The sequence below is a fragment of the Peromyscus californicus genome, unplaced genomic scaffold (genome assembly GCF_007827085.1).
Source record: "Peromyscus californicus insignis strain IS unplaced genomic scaffold, ASM782708v3 Scaffold_11__1_contigs__length_118956290, whole genome shotgun sequence".
NCBI lineage: Eukaryota > Metazoa > Chordata > Mammalia > Rodentia > Cricetidae > Peromyscus > Peromyscus californicus.
The window spans coordinates 61,297,871-61,316,776 of record NW_026294402.1 but is presented as its reverse complement, the minus strand read 5'-3'; the positions used below and the strand labels follow the sequence as shown (position 1 = coordinate 61,316,776).

The 18,906-nt window shown below is 38.0% G+C and overlaps 1 protein-coding gene across 1 annotated transcript in view; it reads right to left on the bottom strand.

The window, feature by feature from the left end:
- The window catches only part of Herc1 (HECT and RLD domain containing E3 ubiquitin protein ligase family member 1), a 163,984-nt gene that overhangs the window by 50,535 nt on the left and 94,543 nt on the right, over positions 1-18,906 (bottom strand). Inside the window, 10 exon segments of the mRNA XM_052712869.1 lie at positions 1,495-1,726; positions 2,150-2,209; positions 2,212-2,265; positions 3,446-3,606; positions 6,259-6,457; positions 8,865-9,640; positions 11,787-12,307; positions 14,597-14,680; positions 15,069-15,308; positions 18,521-18,697. Coding sequence (XP_052568829.1) covers positions 1,495-1,726; positions 2,150-2,209; positions 2,212-2,265; positions 3,446-3,606; positions 6,259-6,457; positions 8,865-9,640; positions 11,787-12,307; positions 14,597-14,680; positions 15,069-15,308; positions 18,521-18,697 — 2,504 coding nt within the window.

Genomic DNA, 18,906 nt, shown 5'->3' with positions numbered 1-18,906 from the left:
ATAGAATATCATAAAATAAAATATCATAATATATTTATAATTTTTGCTTGTTTGCTTTGTCATTCTCAATGTCTTTGGCTATAAAAACATCCTGTTAATTTTTTAATACTGACAGTATCAAATGAGGAAATGGACATGATTAGCATAAAGTGTTTTTGGTGGAGGAGAGTTGCTGGGGATTGAACCCAGGGTCTCCTGCACATTAAGCATCTACCACTGAGCTATCCCCTCAGCCTACGACAAAACTCTGAAACATCTTTGGACTTTTGTGAACTCTTTAGTTTTAGGTTTGTCACATACTGCTTCTTGGACATTCATTTTATCTGATTTTTGGATTCTGCCAACAATAAAATGATGCTTAATTCATGTCCAAAATCAAACAGGATCAGAAATGGATATGTGGCTAGTAGGAGAGCTTTGCCAAGAGTGTGAAGCCTGGAGTGTCATTCCAAACCCCACAGCACAAGAGAAAATAACTTCAAACTAAATGCTAAATGATTAAATACTTAACATCTGAAATGACTGAGAATCTGTGTCTAGGGGAAATATACTTCAAATTAAATGATGAAGATATTCATGGAACTTATTAGAAAAAGTTTTCAGTTTACATAAGACATAAGCCTTGATACAGATCCTGATAGTTAAATGTTTAAAAAAAATTAAAAATAATAAAAAATTAAGAAGGGGTACTGGAGAACTAGCTCAGTGATTAAGAGCAGTGGCTGCTCTTCCAAAGGACACAGGTTCGAGCCTCAGAACCCAAATTCGCAGCTCATGAATGTCTGTAATTCCAGTTCCAGGGGATCTGCTACCCACTTCTAGCTTCTATAGGCAACAGGCACGAATGTGGTGCACAGACACATATGCAGGCAAAGTATTTATAAACATAAAAAATATAAAAATAAAAAATATAGTCATAAGAAATGTAAAAGGAAAGTGACTGTGAGAGAAACTTTAGAATATTTTATTATATCTCATTATAGGGTATGTATATTCCAGAAATCTTTTCACAGCTTAAAAAAAGAAAGAAAGAAACATAAAATACTACATAGTAAAAACTACAGGAATTGGGAATATATCTATATATCTCAGTGTTAGAATATTTGTCTACCATGTATATAACTTTGGATTCAATCCCCAACACTGAAGAAAACTTTAGAATAAATGGAAATATGAATTCAATTAAAATGAGACAGAAAAGTCTATTTTTATCTAATTCATTAATTAAATCAGTTGGTATTTTGGCAGTGCTAAGAACAGAACTCAGGACCCTGTACATACTATGAAAGCACTCTAGCACTGAAGTACTTTTTAGCCAATTAAATAATTTATAATGTTAAAAAAAATTCATTAGCTTATAAGTAACATGCCAATCTTTCCATATTCTTATTAAATTTATATAGCAGTAGAAGCATTTATGAAGGGATAGAAATGGGGCTTTAGAGGAACTACTTAGGATACAAGAGACAGAAATAAAAAAAACTAGGATTTTACCTTTCACTAAAGCCTTCCTCCATTTCAGCAGCATCAGCTGATGGTATGTCTCCTGGTGACTGCAAATAACAGGGATCATTTGACTTCCCACCACTTCCAAGAACTGTTGTTCCATGTCTGGAGTCTGCTGTGCTGCTTGGCTGGGGCTCCTCTTCATCCTCATGCCCAGGGTGCTCAATCATCCACATAGCAAGAACAGTGATATTCTGGGCATCAGCCTCTCCTCGAGCACCTATACAGGCAGAAGCAATGTCTGATACTGAATATGGATAAAGCAATCAATGACTTACATTATTAGTTTAAGAGTGTTTGTTCTGATGATTTTATAATAGATCTGCTATTTAAAATCTTAAGAAGAGGGGCTAGAGAAATGACTCAGCACTTAAGAGTACTTGCTGCTCTTCCAGAGGATCCAAGTTCCATTCCCAATACCCATGTCATGTATCTCACAACCAACTGTACTCCAGGTCCAGGGGATCCAAAACCCTTTTCTGGCCTCAGTAGGCACCTGCATTCACATATGTACACACACACTCACACATAAAAATGTCTTTTAAAAAAATCTTAACATTTACGACCTCTTAAAAAATGCTTCCTTCAAAAACATTTAAGACTTATCGTATCTACCGATATTGAACTATAAAACATATCTTACCTGTAGCTTCCATGGCTTTGGCAATCTGTCGGAGAGAGAAGCCCATTTCCAGCAAGGGACTGCAATTGCTGGGGGAGGAGGAGAGGTGGAGAGTCTGCTGCTTGGGTCTGACAAGGCTGAAGCAAAGGAAAGAGCAAAGTGGGCTTGACTACTCCACACCATAAGCAAAGTGCACACACAGCGACATGGGACTTCAATTTCCCAGACTTATTCAAACTCGACACAATCTTACTATTAAAACATGGTAAACACAACTGGGTATCGAGTTACATGCCAGTAATCCTAGCACTCAAGGGGCTGAGGCACAAGGATCATGATTTTGAGGCAAGCCCAATAGAGGGGTTTTGTGTTTTGTTTTTTTTTATTGATTGTTTGCTTGTCTATTTAAAAATACAAATACAGCTAAATTTCTCATCGAAATATAGGGCTGTTGCACAGATAAGTAAATCTGCTAGTAATAAAAATTAAAATATACAAAACTTTGCAAGAAGAGCACAAAGGAATCTTTCTCTCCTGAACTACTACAGAATGAACAGTGAAGCAGCTATTCTATCTCCTCTGAATGTTAACAGGTAAGTCCTACAACTACGGACAGAGTTTGGTGATTAGGAGTGTCATCATTTAATCCAGCTCCCACTCTAGTTTCACTACATATGCTGATAATGTTCTTTATAGCAAAGGATCCACGATCATCTGTGCATTTTATCTGGTTGTCAAGTTCCTTTGGTCTCCTTAATCTCCTAAGTTTTCCTCTGTTAGTACTGGAGATCAAACTCAGGGCCTTAAACATGCTAGGCAAGCACTCTCCCACTCTGTTTTTACTTTTTATTCTGAGACAAGGCCTCATTGAGTAGTTCAGGCTGATTTTGAACTTGTGATCCTTCTGACTCAGTGTCCTGAGTTGCTGGTCAACCACTGTGATCCATGAAAAATTATGGCCTAGTCATTTTGTATAAAGCCTCTTAATTTGGATTTCTCTGATGCTTCTTTGTGATATATTACAATTGTGTGGGTTGTAGATGAAGTTATGATTAAAAAGACATTTAGTTGAACATTGGTTCATAAGGAAAGAAGAAAGGGCATATATGATTGATATGCATGTTACTTCTATCCAAAAAATCATAATTCAATCTACAATTCAAAACATAGAAGGCACTCAGTTTGAAAGTATAGTTTTTGTTCATTAAATCACTTTTTAATCTTCAATTAAGAAAAACCACGATGATTATATAACTAAGTCCATATAGCTAGAATGCAAAGAGGTTTGGGTACTGCAGTACATGACAGCAAGTTCACCTGTGCGGTTAGCTGGCCTTGTAGACTGGGAATCAGGAGAAGTTAAACTTTGCCTCCTTCCTACTTCATCTGAAGGAGAGGTTGGTAATGATGATATTGGAGGAGTCTGTGCACGACGTGTAGGAAGTACAGTGGTGGTTGGATAACTAGAGAACATTTGCCTTTAATAAAATAACAATGATTAGAAAAAAAAATCTTACTGGAAAAGAACAGACATGTCATAAGTCTTCTTACAGAAGAAATTATAACCTGGAAAATGCACAAGTTAGCTATAATTTAATACAGGGTGATGAAAGAAAGATTCTTCAGTATTAAAAGTAATTATGTCATAGGGTACTCTTAATATTATAATTAATATATTATCATTTTCCTAGAAAAAGAGCAGCAACATATTGGGGAGTGATACAGCAATTACAAAAAGAAATGAACAGTCCTTGCCTTTATGGCGTTTTTCTTCTATTGTAATATCAAGGCGACAAGGGTATTAATACAGTACTAAAGAAGAATTTTAAGGACAGAAAACTGGGACTAGAGATGTGGCTCAGATGGTAGAGTATTTGCCTAGCATGCACAAAACCCTGGGTTCAATCTCCAGCCCTGTATAAAAGTTGGTGTGGTAGCATATACTATAATGCCAGCAATCAGGAGGTAGAGAGAGGAGTTCAAGGCCATCCTTGGCCTTTTAGGGAGTTCAAAGGTAGCCTAGGATACATAAGACCCCTGTCACAAAAACAAAAACAGAGGAAACTTGATGTTACTTTAAATATAAATCCATTAGTTATAAAATTAACACACTGATCTTAGGTATTAACATATAGAAAGAAAAAGTGTCCAGGTACCCAACACAATTGAAAAATAGTGTGTATGTATGATATACTAGAGGAACTTAGCATGTATGACATGGGATAAACAGTGTATGAATGACATGCACAGAAATGATAGGCATTCCCTCTCATACTGATCAAAGAATTAAGTTCAGATCTGTCCTTTTTCTTTTCTGTAGTGCTGGGAATTGACTACAGAGCCACTTGCGTATGCTAGGCAAGTGCTCTACCACCAAGCTTTAGTCTCAGCAATCAAACAGGTATCTTCCTTCAGAGGGAACAGGAGCTCACTGAGTTTTGTGGAGATAACTGTAGTTCCAATCAAGTCTAAGCCAGTAGTAGAGAGACAAAGACTAAGAAGAAAGAAGATTCTAGGGGTGTACCTTTAAGTTCAATTTCTACTACTACAGAAAGAAATAGAGGAAGTCATCTGGTGGGCACCTATGGCAATGAAGGGGCATGATTCTACCCTTTAACCCTATGCCTATTGTAGTCAGGGCCTCAAAGGAGACAAGAGGTCACAGATTCTTTGTGAACACTTTTAAATTCTGAAATTGCCAGAAGCACTAAAAACCACAAGAATGTTCCATTAGCATCTCCTAGAATTATGACTCAAATGAGAGAGCTAAAAAACAGGTGATCATCAGTGCTCCTCCACACAAATACACAATGGCAATTTTCAAAATGTGAGCTGAAGAGCAGCGTGCACGCGCACACACACACACACACACACACACACACACACACACACACACAGAACTAGGAAAATGCCATGAAAACACAAACTATGGGCTCCATACACCTACTAAATCTGACATGGTGGTGATATAATCCCAGAACTTTCAAAGAGCTCTTAGGTGAGAAAACTGTACACACCAAAACCTGAGAATCACTAAGGGCAGAGATGAACTACTGTCTAGTTCAGTGAGAATAAAGACAATCTACCTGTGAGGAATAGCAGAGAAAACAGGGAAAAGGCTAGTTTGCTTTCCTTACTTCACTTAAGCCAGTCCGTCCATGAAGGTCTCTCTAAAGCCTCCCTGGTATGTATACAGTTGCAAACTAAGCAAAAAGGAATTGAAATAGTAAGCATTGTATAGCTTTATTACATACAAATGGCCGAAGAAGCACCTCCAAACATGTTCTTTTCACTTGAAAAGAGTATTGTTGATCAGAGAGTAAAAATGAAAGCATAGAGCTACTGAGATGATGACTCAGCGGGTGAATGAGCTTCCCATGAAGGCATGATGAGCTAAATTCAATCCCTGCAACCTATACAAAGGTGGAGAGAACAACTCCCCAAGCTGTCTTCTGACTCCACACGTGTACTGTGGTATGTGTGCTCTCATGCCACAGAAGTGTTGAAATAAATGTTAAAAAAAAAAGAAAAAGAAAAAGAATTATGCTCAAAAGAGAAAGAATCCAAGAAGAAAAAGTTGTTTTATGCAGATGATTTTTTTTTTCTTTAGACTCTACTACTCAAAATTCAAGTATTGAGCGAGAGATATGGCTCAACAGTTGTGTAACATGTAAGGGTCCTGAGTTTGATCCTCAGTAGCAGCATCAACCCTTCTGGCCCCAACACAACCAGCCCCCCCCAAAAAAAAAACTCTAGGAAGAAGCAACTAATTGGCTTTCTGAAGAAAAAAAACTTTAAAAGCCTAGCCAAGCCAAGTATGATGGTGCACACTTATACCCCCTATTCAGAAGCAGGAGTATCACCTGAGCCTGGGAAGACAGACTGACCTTGTCCCTACAAAAATCATTCAACCCAGGCCCACCACTAACGGGCTTTGAGACTTCAGGACAAGTAATAAAACTTCAGAGGGGTGTTTCCACTTTCACTAGGATATGTTTTCACTACAGGATCCCAGGTTCTTTCCAGCTCTGGAATACCTGGATTTAACTTGGCACACTCTGTGTAAGAGAAATAATGTGCTTTGAGAAGCAAAAGCATCAGTGTGACAGACATAAAGGCCAACTCTCTACCTGAGAAGACTAAGTGGCATCACTCCTGGAGACTCAGATGCAGGCACCGTTTCTGTGTCAGTGACAGGAGTGGTGGCAGTTGTGGTGTCCTCAAGGGAGCTGCTCATAAAGGAAGTCGTGCTGGACGCTGATGGGCTAGTGGTAACTGGTGTCTGTGCTTGCTGGGCTTGGTCACTTTCTTCAGCTTGGTGATCAATCTCTGTAAACCAAAGGTTAAGAAAATAGTAAGGATTTGTCTTTTTCAAAAGCAATAGTCAAAAATGGAAAACTTTAATTTTAAATGTTCCTAGAGGTAGGTTTGGTCATGTACATCTATAATCCTAGCACTTGGGAGGCTGAAGCAAGAAGATTATCTTGAGTGCAAGGACACACTGGGCTATGTAGCAAGCCAGCCAAGACTACATAGTGAAACCTTGCTTCAAAATAACAAAGTTCCTATACATATTTTCTGAAGGAACGTCAAAAGAAGTTCTTACACACACACACACAGTTCTTCTTTTACTACTGCATTCATTATTCCAGATTTTGTAGGCCCTTGCAATTAGTTCTGATTTTAGAGAATTCTCTTACAAATACATTAAAAGTGGGGGATACGGTGACACATTCCTTTAATCCAAGCACTCAGGGAGCTGAGGCAAGAGGACTGCAAGTCAAAGGCTAGCCTGACCTACTTACCAGACCCTGTCTCAAAAGAGGCGGGGTGATGTCTAAAATTTGAGGTTATCTTAATATATCCAAACACTAAAACTATTTGTCTAGCATTTTGATTTTGATACTTGTTGCTCAGATTCTAACGGATTCCTCAGGGAGGGGGTGAGAAGGAGCAGCATCAAAAGCACAGACACCAGGAGTCAGTTGAAGGCAAACAACAAACTCCTCCATTTAATAATGGGGAAGGCCTTATATACCCTCCTCCCAGCACCTAGTCTGTGTCGCAATCTGGTGGCATTGTGTGGTTGTCCCTATTGGCTGGGCATGATCAGGAACTCTGACAGAGATCAGGAACTCTGACAGCGCCTGTTGCGAGGCCCTCAGGCAGACTTCAGGTTGGCTCATAAGAAAGTATGTTATGTGCATGCCTTGGCAACTGGTCTGAGCCAATTTCCTGAACCCTATGGGCCTGTCCTACTACAGACACTTATCTCCAGTGTTGGCAAAGGCATATAAATGCAAGAATAAAAACCTTGACAGAAATTTCATGCTGACTATGACTTGAAGGGTATGTGTGTATCAAAAATATATAGCGTATTTATAATTTTCCTTCTCCAATAAGGGAACCACAAATAAAGTAGCAGTTACTACAAAAACAACTAATTCTAGGGCTGGAGAGATGGCTCAGTGGTTAAGGGCACTGGCTACTCTTCCAGACAACTGAATTTCAATTCTCAGCACTCACAAGGCAGCTCACAACCATCTGTAACTCTAGTTCCAGGGGATCCAGTACTGTCTTCTGGCCTCTGCAGGTACCAGGCACACAAGTGATGCGCAGACACACATGGAGCAAAACACCCATACACATAAAATAAAAGAAAAATATTTTTAAAAACATAACTAATTCTTAGGTTTACTAAATGGCTACATCTCTTCATAATCAACTTAGAACATGTCTACTCATACATACCACGTACCTCTCTCTATGTACTATGTAAACTAAACTTAGAACATGCTTACTTGTACGTACCACGTACCTCTCTCTATGTACTATCTACACTAAGATGGAACAAGAATGAGAGCAAAGGAAAGGGATGAGAAGCAGAAAGAATAAAGATCTAACACTCTTCATTTTTTCCTTTTCTCTTCTACTTGTCCCTTTAGGTAAGGTCTCATGTAGTTCAGCCAGGCCTCCAAATTGATTTGTTGCCAAGACTGTCCTTGAACTTCTGCTTTCCAAATGCTGGTGTTCCAGGCCTGTGTTGCCTCTCTTAGTAGAGTACAAGCTTCTTGAAGGCAAGGGACACTGTTTTAGGTAGCACTGGGCATTCAACAAGCATCTTCTGAATGGATCTCATTTTTATTTAAAAATTTGTACTATTTCCCAAAGTGAAGATAAAGATAAGCAAAGCCACGGTCTTTTCACATAATACATTGTCTATGAAATAGCACATATTAAAAATATCTCTGAGAAGTTTTAAGAATATATTTCAAATCAGATCAGTAAGTAATTGGATACCTTTTGAAAAGTGAATTAAATGTCAGCTGTTTTTGTCTGTTTCTTTTTGGTTTTTTTGAAGACAAGGTCTCACTATATAGCCTTGGCAGTCTTTGGAATTCACTATGTAGACCAGGCTGACCTTGAAACCACAGAGATCTCTCTGCCTCTATCTCTTGAGTGCTGGGATTAAAAGTGTGCACCACTAGATCTGGTAATTTCAGCTTTCCAAAATTTAGTGACAATTAGGAAATTCTAGTGTTTATGTAGATCTAAAATAGAAAATTGCAGGTACACAATAATTACTAAAGTAAAAGTAACAAAAAAAGATCGTTTATCTTACAAAGGAAAAACAATTGTGCAAATTTCTTTGGCCAAAAAAAATATACGTTCACAAATCATTTATAGAATTATATTATTTTGACAGTTATGAGTATAATTTCATCAGATAACATACCTTGCTTAATTTTGCCCCCAAACTGGTCTTCCAAAAGCCCATGGACCACTAGTTTGTAAATCATAGCTTGAGCCCGTTCCAGATCAGCTAACCCCAACGCTCGCTTTATGGGTGACCGCATGACTGCTCGCTTCACCATGTGCCGCATCAGGAACTGTAGAGCAGCACGCATCTCCACATCCTCATGAACAACTGGAGAGCTCGCACAGTCTGAGTTGTGGCCATTTTCAGCTAGAACTTTTGGAATCAGCAAGAGCTCAGCATATTTACTACAGCCAAGGAGAGCACTGAGTGACTTCATAGCACCGAGGTAGAGATAGGAAAGCTGGACTGCTCTGATTTCTGACTGAGCTATGTCATGAGTTTTAGATATATGTTCATGATTTTTTCTCTTTCCTTCTGTTACTTGATGTTGGGATTCCACACCTGGCAGTGTTGGTTCTAAAGAAAATGAAGCTATTTCATTTTCTGATTTGGAGCTTGTGGTACCCTGATTTTTGACATCATCAGACATCAACCCTGTTCGTACATCTAAAATGGATTCACTCTCAGGTTTCTGCTCAGTGTCCCCCTTTTCCTCAGACTCATGACGGTGTTTCTTTTCATGTCGTTTGATGCTCTGTTTCCCCACATCTTCATGAATGCCTGTCAGATATGTTAGGTCCAGCAGCACAGAAGCTGTCAGGCCTCGGAATCGCGCCACATCAAACAGCAGTGGTTCACAGGGTTCCAGGTTATACAATGGAGTATCACTAGGCGACCAAAAAGTTGGGAAGCTTTAATAAAGATCAGAATGACACAGGAAAAAGCAAGTGAGGGAAAGACAGGAGGAAGGTACAGAAAATAACATAGACAAAACAAGACACGTCATGTACACAATGCAGATAATATTTTACACAAACTGACATTACAGAATGAAAAACTGATATCATGAGAAAATAGAGATGTAATGCTAAATGCAACATCAATGAAATGCACATGTGCTTTCAAATGAGAATATTTACCACTAAACAATGTAAAGCAGAGTGAGCAAACTTCCCAGGTCTAAGGATCTTAGAGCTTTGGGGACATGTAGATACTTGCTATCACTCAACCCTGCCATGATGGTACCAAAGCAACCACTGATACACAAAGTAAAAGAATTCGGCTATGTAACTTTACTTACAAATTAGGGAGGTAAGGCAGATGTAGTTTGATGTAAGCTAGTTGGGGAATTTAATAAATCTAATTTGCTAAGTATGTAGTAGATCTTTGTAACCGCCTTCATTGGAGACTTAGTCTCATTAAACATTTTACTTTGTAGTCTTCAACTGATACTCATAATTGTAGTTTAAGTAAGAATATGATTGCATATCCATGATATATGGCATAAAATTCCTGAAGTTTAAGAGTCACATTAATTATAGAAAAGCCCAGCAAGTATCTGAAGTTTTGCTGTAATTGCCTACTTCTTGGTTGTCTTATCTTCCTAATCTCATTTCCCTTTTGCCACATTTTCTTTTTTCATGTATTAATTTACGTATTTTACTACACTGCATACATATTAATAAGATACTGAATCTTCTCTGACAAAGCAAGAGTGAAAGAAAAGGAAGACACTGTATGTGATTTGTAAAGCTTCGCTGGGTTTCTTAAGTTATTGTGAAGTGAAGGGTGTACAATAAAGTCCATTATAGCCAGACATTATATATAAACTTTACATATATGTGTTTTTCAACTAAGAGTCTATCATGTTTATTTAGTTGTAAAGTATTACTTTCATTAAATACTAAGAATCACTCTTTTAAGACAATGTTGTTATATTAATATACAACTATAAGAATCACATTAGGTAATATAATCAAGTTACATAATATTATCAATAAATCCTGATTTCCAAATGATAAAATTATATACTCAGATAAGTGAAATCCTTTATGTATAGAAATATTTAACATTGAATATATGAAGTTTATATTTTAAACTATATACATACAAATACACTTAAATGCTTTTAAGCATCTTGCTTGTGTCAAATGAATGTAATTCTCGTAACTATTAAAATGATGTACATTGAGGGAATAGAAATACTTATTTTAAAAAGGTAAGGCTGGGGGTAATGGCATACATCTGGACTCCCAGCATTTGAGAGGCTAACATAAGGGGATCATGAGTTTGAGGTCTGTTTGAGTTACAGAGTGAGCTACAGGCCAGTTTAAGCTACAACATTCTGTCACAAAAAGTGAGGGGAGAGTTCATCATGGGACTAGAGGAATGGCTCAGTGGTTAAGAGCACTAGCTGCTTTTGCAGGGAACCAGGTTCAGTTCCCAACACTCACATGGTAGCTCACAACTATCTGTAACCCCAGTTCCAGGGGATACAATGTACTCTTCTGGCCTCTGTACGCACACAGGGGGTGCACAGACATACATGCAGGTGAAATACCCACATGTATAAAAAATAAAATTTTAATTTAAAACAGACAGATCTCACTTAGATGTTCCTACCATAGGCCTCTTGAACATAAAATCTGGTCAATAAGTTAGCCAGCTGGCTTTTTACTGTCCAATGTATAATGGAAATGATCAAAAGGCAGGAAACAGGTAGGGCATAGCTCAGTGAGAGATCACTTGTCTAGCATGCATAAGACCAAGTGTGATCTCTGGCACACATACCTCCCAGCAACAAGAAGCAGGAATCCAAATAAAAACTAGTTAAGCATAGTGAACTTATCAGTTCTTCACCAACAAAATTTAAAAACTTATTTTACAAATCACCTGTATTTTACTAAATCAAAATAATAATATCTAGCAATATGAAAATCACTTTTAAAAGTTAACCAGCAGTTTATTTACAATACATTATTACTCACTGTCTGTTGGCAATTGCCCATTTCACCATCAAATACTTATCTGCTATAAGCATAACTCAACACATCATACCTGATGGTAATTTCTGCTTCATCCCACTGGACCTTGGCAGATGTGCTGCCTTCTTTGACCACTCCCAGCAGCGTGGCATGGCGCCCAGTTTGCTTGTGAACACACCGACCTCCAACTCTAAGACCAGCATCAACTCCTCCTATCACTGCCAGCACAGGCCACACCTCTATGCAAAGAGTCCTCAGCTGCGGTTCTGAGAGGTCAGCAAGACCATGCCTATTATGTTTACCTTTTTCTTCTTCTTTGTTCTCTTTCTCCTCTCTCATTTCATTTTCCTCTCGGCTCTGAACCGAGCGGCTTTTCTTTAGCTTCTGACCTGACTCTTTAATACATATCTTAATTTTATGTAGCCTTTCCATCATCTTTTTGTTAATGCAGTAAGTCCAACGGTCTGTTCGGTGAAGGATACGAATAAGCTGAATAGTGGCCTCAGCTAGCACTGCTGCTACTGGACTACAAACAGGGTCTCCTGGAAGTAAATCCCGTGGTGTGCCACGCATCTGCATATCACAAATTTTCACCTACATAAAAGAAGAGAAGGTAGGATGTGTGTGCTCTCAATAGGTTTCCTTAACTGTTTGTCAACATAGGTTCTAGCAAATGGAATCAAATGTTGAACTAGCATTAGTATATTGTAATATATCAAGTGATCCCACCCCAACAATGGGCAGGAAATGGAATCAAATGTTGAACTAGTATTAGTATATTGTAATATATCAAGTGATCCCACCCCAACAATGGGCAGGAAATGGAATCAAATGTTGAACTAGTATTAGTATATTGTAATATATCAAGTGATCCCACCCCAAACAATGGGCAGGAAATGGTAAAGACTCACTGAAGTAATCAGCAATATGGGCCCTTTAGAATGTCCTATCATTTGAACCTTGTGTAGCCCACAAGTTCCAAAGTAGTTAAAACCACTCAAAGGATGGATATGAGGAAGTTAAATGTGGCTGACTCAATTTAGTCCAAAAATAGTGTCTAGAAGAAACAGTCACTATCATCCTTAAAACTCCAGGATAATATTGAGTCTTGGTACTATCTTATATTGTTTCAAGGGCACAAATGTAAAATTCTAAAGCCACACAACTAGGACAGTCCCAGTATAAACACACACTCCAAGTAGGACACAGAGAGGAAGCTGGTGTGGTGGCACATGTTTGCAGTCCCAGCACCTGGAAGACCTTGAGTCCTAAGGCATTCTTTGCCCTGGTGATATACTTGAACCCTGGTAATATTCTTGTAGTCCAAAGTAGGCTTGGTACTTTCTAACATCTGTAAACCCTGAAGAATTCATCCAGCCTTAGGATTCTAACCATAAATATACTTATTCTGTCTGAGGGACTTTTCTGATAAACTTCAGAATCTCTATGAGTTCAAGACAAGTCTGGGCTAGAAAGACCTTGTCTCCTCTCCCTCACTCCCGAAAGATGTTAAAAGAGGAGAGAGAATTGGGTTTAAATCATAATTGTCCACAATCTTGGCAAGCAATTTAAGTCTTAGCTTTTTCATCTGAAAAAAGACACTAATAATAGTACCCATCCCTTATACTTATTTTAAAAATAAAGTTATATAGACAAAGCACTTACTAGTATAATACTAGGTTCACTGTGAATAGTTAATGTTAACTATTTTTTTTCCTCAAGAATATTACCAGGGCACAAGAACACAACCAGGGCAAAGGATGCTATCAGGCACTCAGTAGCCTCTATTTTACCTGCAGTTTATTAGCTATGTGTTCAAGAAGTTCTCTGTCTTGTGAATGGCTAATCTTAGATTATGATTCCTTGAAACTTTATATATATGTGTATGTATATATTTATATCTAATATGTGTGTACATATATAAATATACACATGTATATTTTCATGATTAATATCTACTAAGTCTAACACTTTTTTTTTTATAGATTTATTTATTTTGTATACAGTGTTCTGCCTGCAGGCCAGAAGAGGGCACAGTTCTCATTACAGATGGTTGGGAGCGACCACGTGGGTGCTGGGAATTGAACTCAGGACCTCTGTAAAAACAGCCAGTGCTCTTAACCCCTGAGCCGTCTCTCCAGTCCCCTAACACTTTCATTATAAGAAAATTATAGATGATTTAACCTGAAAATTTTTTAGTATAAAATTCTACTAGAAATTTTCGACAAGAGATCTAAGTTACACTATACCCTCCAGTAAAAATGTGGGAAAGGGAAAAACATTACCACTACCCACAAAGAAAAGCTTGTTTCTGCGTTTGTTTTACATAAAGAGTACAAAAACAGTCTCAGTGAGACTGTACACCCTTAATACTGTTCTCATCACATTCAAATCTGTAACATCTTACAAGGTCTGAAAACTTTCCCACCATAACTTAAACTTCCGTTATTCAGCTAATGTTATCTTATTACATTTGAGTATTTCTTCTCATATCCATAACTACCAATGAACCATATTACCCCAAATATAGTTCCTGTAACTCTCACAGTGTCACTGTTTGCAAGCTGGTTTGCTATACAACTACAGTTGCTTAATATGGAGTAAAGACAATTCCTAAAATTATCTACCCTTCTGTTTTTTGTTTTGTTTTTTTTTAGAGCTGAGGATCGAACCCAGGGCCTTGAGCTTGCTAGGCAAGTGCTCTACCACTGAGCTAAATCCCCAACCCCTATCTACCCTTCTAGAAGAAGGACTTCCACAGGCCAGGGACTTTTAATGGTAGCCACACCTTTCTATTTTATAACCTCTGTATCATACTAACATAACACTAATTTAAAATAACCGGTATCCCTTATGCATAAGTACAGGTTGGGATTCTGTTACCTTCTCACCAGGGTTGCTGCTATAGAACATTACACATGGGTACAACTCTGCTGCATCCACATCTTCAAAAGCTAATTTGGGTTCCTAGAGTGTAACAGAGAAGCAAAGGAAATTAAAGTTGCTTTTAAAATTGATACTATGTAATTACATTAAAATTCAAAGGTTATAAGATAGAACAAAAGTTACTAGAGCCATATATCAACTGCCCTCCCATCCAAGGCAATGCTACATACAACATGTGATCCTAAACTGTTTGCTAGTTTCAAAAATCTGACTTGATCTTTACCACCTTTTTGTTAGTTTGACACGGGTAATTTTAAAAATCAGAAAATATCAAAGACCAAAAAAAAAAAAAAAAGGAAGAGCAAAGTAAATAATCTATACACTAAATAACCAGTACTTGATGAGTGGAATTTAATTTTGAAAAAGGAAAAAAAAAGTACAAGCAGGGTTTGTGAACAAGTTTCAGTACCTCTCCATTTTTCCCAAAGGAAATGGTCCTGGCTTCCATGTCTAACACACAGGTAATGAAATCTCCTTGAGTAAAGCTGGAAAGTGTCAGAGTCTGTTCTCCATTGTGATAGAGGTTACCACTGTAAGCCCTATAGAGCCACATGTCTGAGGTAGTGCGGTGATTAAAATCATGTACTGGCCAGCGAGAAACTCCAACACATGTGCCTTCATTACCTCTATTTTCCTTCACAATATAAAACTATAAAAAGAAAAAGAAAAAACAACTCATAATGTTCATTAGTACTGAAAAAAACTTTGTGCTATTAATACATTAATTGAGACTTGGAAATATATTTGTAAACAATATTTACGCATTTATGGAAACATATTAACTTTCTTTTCAGTGTAAGAAGAAATAACATAAAAATGAAATAATTTCATCAGTTTATAAGGCAAATTTATTCTTCACCTTCTAAATACAAAGAATAACCATTGGTACCTATAACATTTAAAGTAAATGATTTTAGCTTACAATTTAATTATGATGCTAAGGGAGTATTCTAGAAAATTATTTGTAGAAAGCTTCAACTTCCTTACACATAGATCTTTCGCTTACTCTATATACACTTGATTCAGAAAGGATAGGAAACTACAGGGACTAGCATCCTCCCTCCACTCTTTAAGGGACTGACTCATCCCCTGCTAGTGATGCTCACATCTGACTTACTGTGCTCATTCAGCTTTCTGGTTTAGGTACGAGTAGTTTGGTTCTATAATCCTCGACACTCTCCTGACACACAGGACATCTCCATAAAGCAATGTATTTGTTTAAGCTGGCCCCAGAAAGAGATTGGTATTTTCAAGGCTCTTTATTGCATATACAATCAGGATAAAAGAGGTATACTTTATAGTATATGAGTGTATGGCCTGTGTATATCTCTCCATCATGTGCATGCAGGAGCCTACAGAGGTCAGCAGAGGAATCAGAGTCCCCAGAACTGGAGGTACACATGGTCATGAGTTTCCATATTGGTGCTGGGAATTGAACCAGGTCCTCTGAAAGAACAGCCAGTGCTCTTAACCACTGAGCCATTTCTCTATCCCCAACAGGTAGGTTTTTTGTTTTGTTTTGTTTTTTTAAACAGGTAGGTCTTTTAATCTTATTTTGGAAAAAAAGTTAGAATTTTTATCCTGACAAACCCCTAACCTTTCTGCTTAATTCTTTACAAAAAAAGTTTTTGTGTGGTAATTTTTTTGTCTGTCCATCTTGCACTCAACTCATCTGAACAAAAGGTCTACATGAAAATTAAAAAATGATCAAGATAGAAAAAAATTCAAGTTATAATTACTAACTGGGCACACCACGTTTCTTACAACACAGAGAAAACCAAAGTCCAAGGTCTAGGAGGGTGTGGAGAGGGCGTGAAGCATTAAAACTGTTCCAGACTGTTCTCCCTCTGCAAGGGGAAGATTGGCACTGCCCTGAAGGCTACTGTGATCACTTGAAACTCAAACTGATTGCTGAACCTTCCTCAAGTCTGACAGACTACAAGACAGCAAGAGTAAGCTCCTACTTCTGAATTTCTCACCAAAAATCTTCAAATGTCGTCAACACAGACAAAATAAAGTCAAAGATAACAAAATTGTTCAAGCTGACTGCTTGAGACAGTCCCTCTGAAACAAAGAACTCAACTAAACCATTCAAAATGAAATAGAAACATGGGAGAGTGGAAGGCTCCCTAACGGCAGGCTACACTGAGATGGTAGTAGCCTTACAACCTGACGATAGGTGTCTTAGTAGAGGTGCTCTCACAATTATAGATAGTTGGCTTGCAGTATATTAACATACACTCCATGGGACTGTATTTTGTGTGTGTGCATTCTGTAACAACAGCAGTTCAACCCTAGACTGATCAGAATTGTGTTATATTAAACTAATACCTAAACCAGGATTTAAAAGTTAATACAAGTTGAGTCTGGAGGCACATATCCATCATGGGAGTGTTTTTGAAAGACTAAGATGGGAATCCTGAGCTAAAAACCAGTTTGGACTATACAGCAAGACACCATCTCAAGAAACAAACATGAACAGCAAAATATTAATACAAAAAACTTATTATTAATGGTACCAGGTGTGGTGGCACACCTTTAATCCCAGCACTTGAGAGGCATAGGTAGGTGGATATCTGAGTTCAGGCCAGCCTGATCTACAGAGTGAGTTTCAGGACAGCTAGGGTTACACAGTGAGACCCTGTCTCAAAACAAAATAAAAAACGAACAAAAAACTTAAGAATGAAGCCACATGAAATGTAACTAGCTAATTCTAAGACACCTAAATGGTACAAGTCAGTATTACAATTTGGTCTCACCAGTTGCATGGGGTCCTGTTAACAGTTTTACTATAATACATGACACACAAGAATCAAAGAAGTAGACTGAGTACAAAAAGGGAGTTAATATAGCAGAGAAAGTCCTGCTTGCAAGCTGCCTTTCGGCTGGCATTGGGAAACTTGACCAATAAACTATCCCTTCCATTGACTGGAAAATAAACAAACAACAACAGTAACAACAAACCCAATAATAAAAACAACCACCTTCCTTAACTGATAGGCTGGCTTGCTGTGCCCACAGTGGTTTTCTAAGTAATAAGACTGAGGTCACTTACCATCCTTCCTTCTGGGAACCTAAAGAGAGAACACATGCCATGCAAAAGGTAATAATAAGGCTGCACCTAGTAAAAAGCCTTTGGTGATGTATCTCTAACAGCTTTCACAGGCAAAAACAGGACATATCTGATGGCATATTCCCACTAATAGGGAAATTGTGAGCTCTGTGTGACCCCTTCCACATGATTTTAACGTTTTGTTTTAAATGTAAGGCACAGTTCATGTATCTCCTTTACTCAGCTTCCACTTACAATACCATGACAGGTATTGTCACAAAACATCTTTCCAAGGTTTCATTTTCTTAAAGAACCCAAAGAAATGGGACCAAAATTCTTTTTTAAATATTTTTTTTGAGATTGTATTATAATTACATCATTTCTCCCTTCCTTTTCCTCCCTCCAAACCACCTGATACCCTTTCTTGTTCTCTTTCAAATTCATGGCCTCTTTTTCTTTCATTGTTGTTGATGTTGTTGTTGTTGGTGGTGGTGGTGGTGGTGGTGGTTGTGGTGGTGGTTGTGGTAGTGGTGTGTGTGTATGTGTGTGTTCCTAAACACATACAATCTATTCAGTCTGTATAATGTAACTTCTATTTAAGTTTCAAGGCTGACCATTTGATATTGGATGGCCAACTGGTATGCTCTTCCCTGGGGAAGACTATTTCTCCTGATCTCAACATTCCTTAGCTGCCTGTAGTTCTTTGTCTAGGGTTGAGGCCTCCTGAGCTTTCCCCCATAAGCATGTTTTTTAAAAGACTAAAAGTACAAAACAACAACAATAAAACAACTACTAAGAATTCTCCTCACCTTCCACTGATAGCACCCAGAAGTTACCCCAGTTGACGCCAATCCATATCCTTTTCCTCCACTGCCATGAGTTAAAATCTGTCCATTTTCCACAATGCAACACTGAGCTTTCTCTGGATCAAAGGAGACTTCTTGTATGGGGAGATTTTCATCTTCTTCCTCCAGCTCTCCTTGCTTCTACCAGAAAGGTGGCTGGGTTAGTTTGGGGGCATAAAAAGATCTCTAGTACATTCCTCAGTTTTATCCCACAGATATTACATACCTATCAGCTTTCAGATACTGTGCAAAGCAGTAGGAATACAGTGCCTATAGAGAGCTTGTTGTTCATTTAGGGTACACAGAGACTAATCAAGTCAATTTGGGGGTGGGGAGTGGGGTGGTTAGGA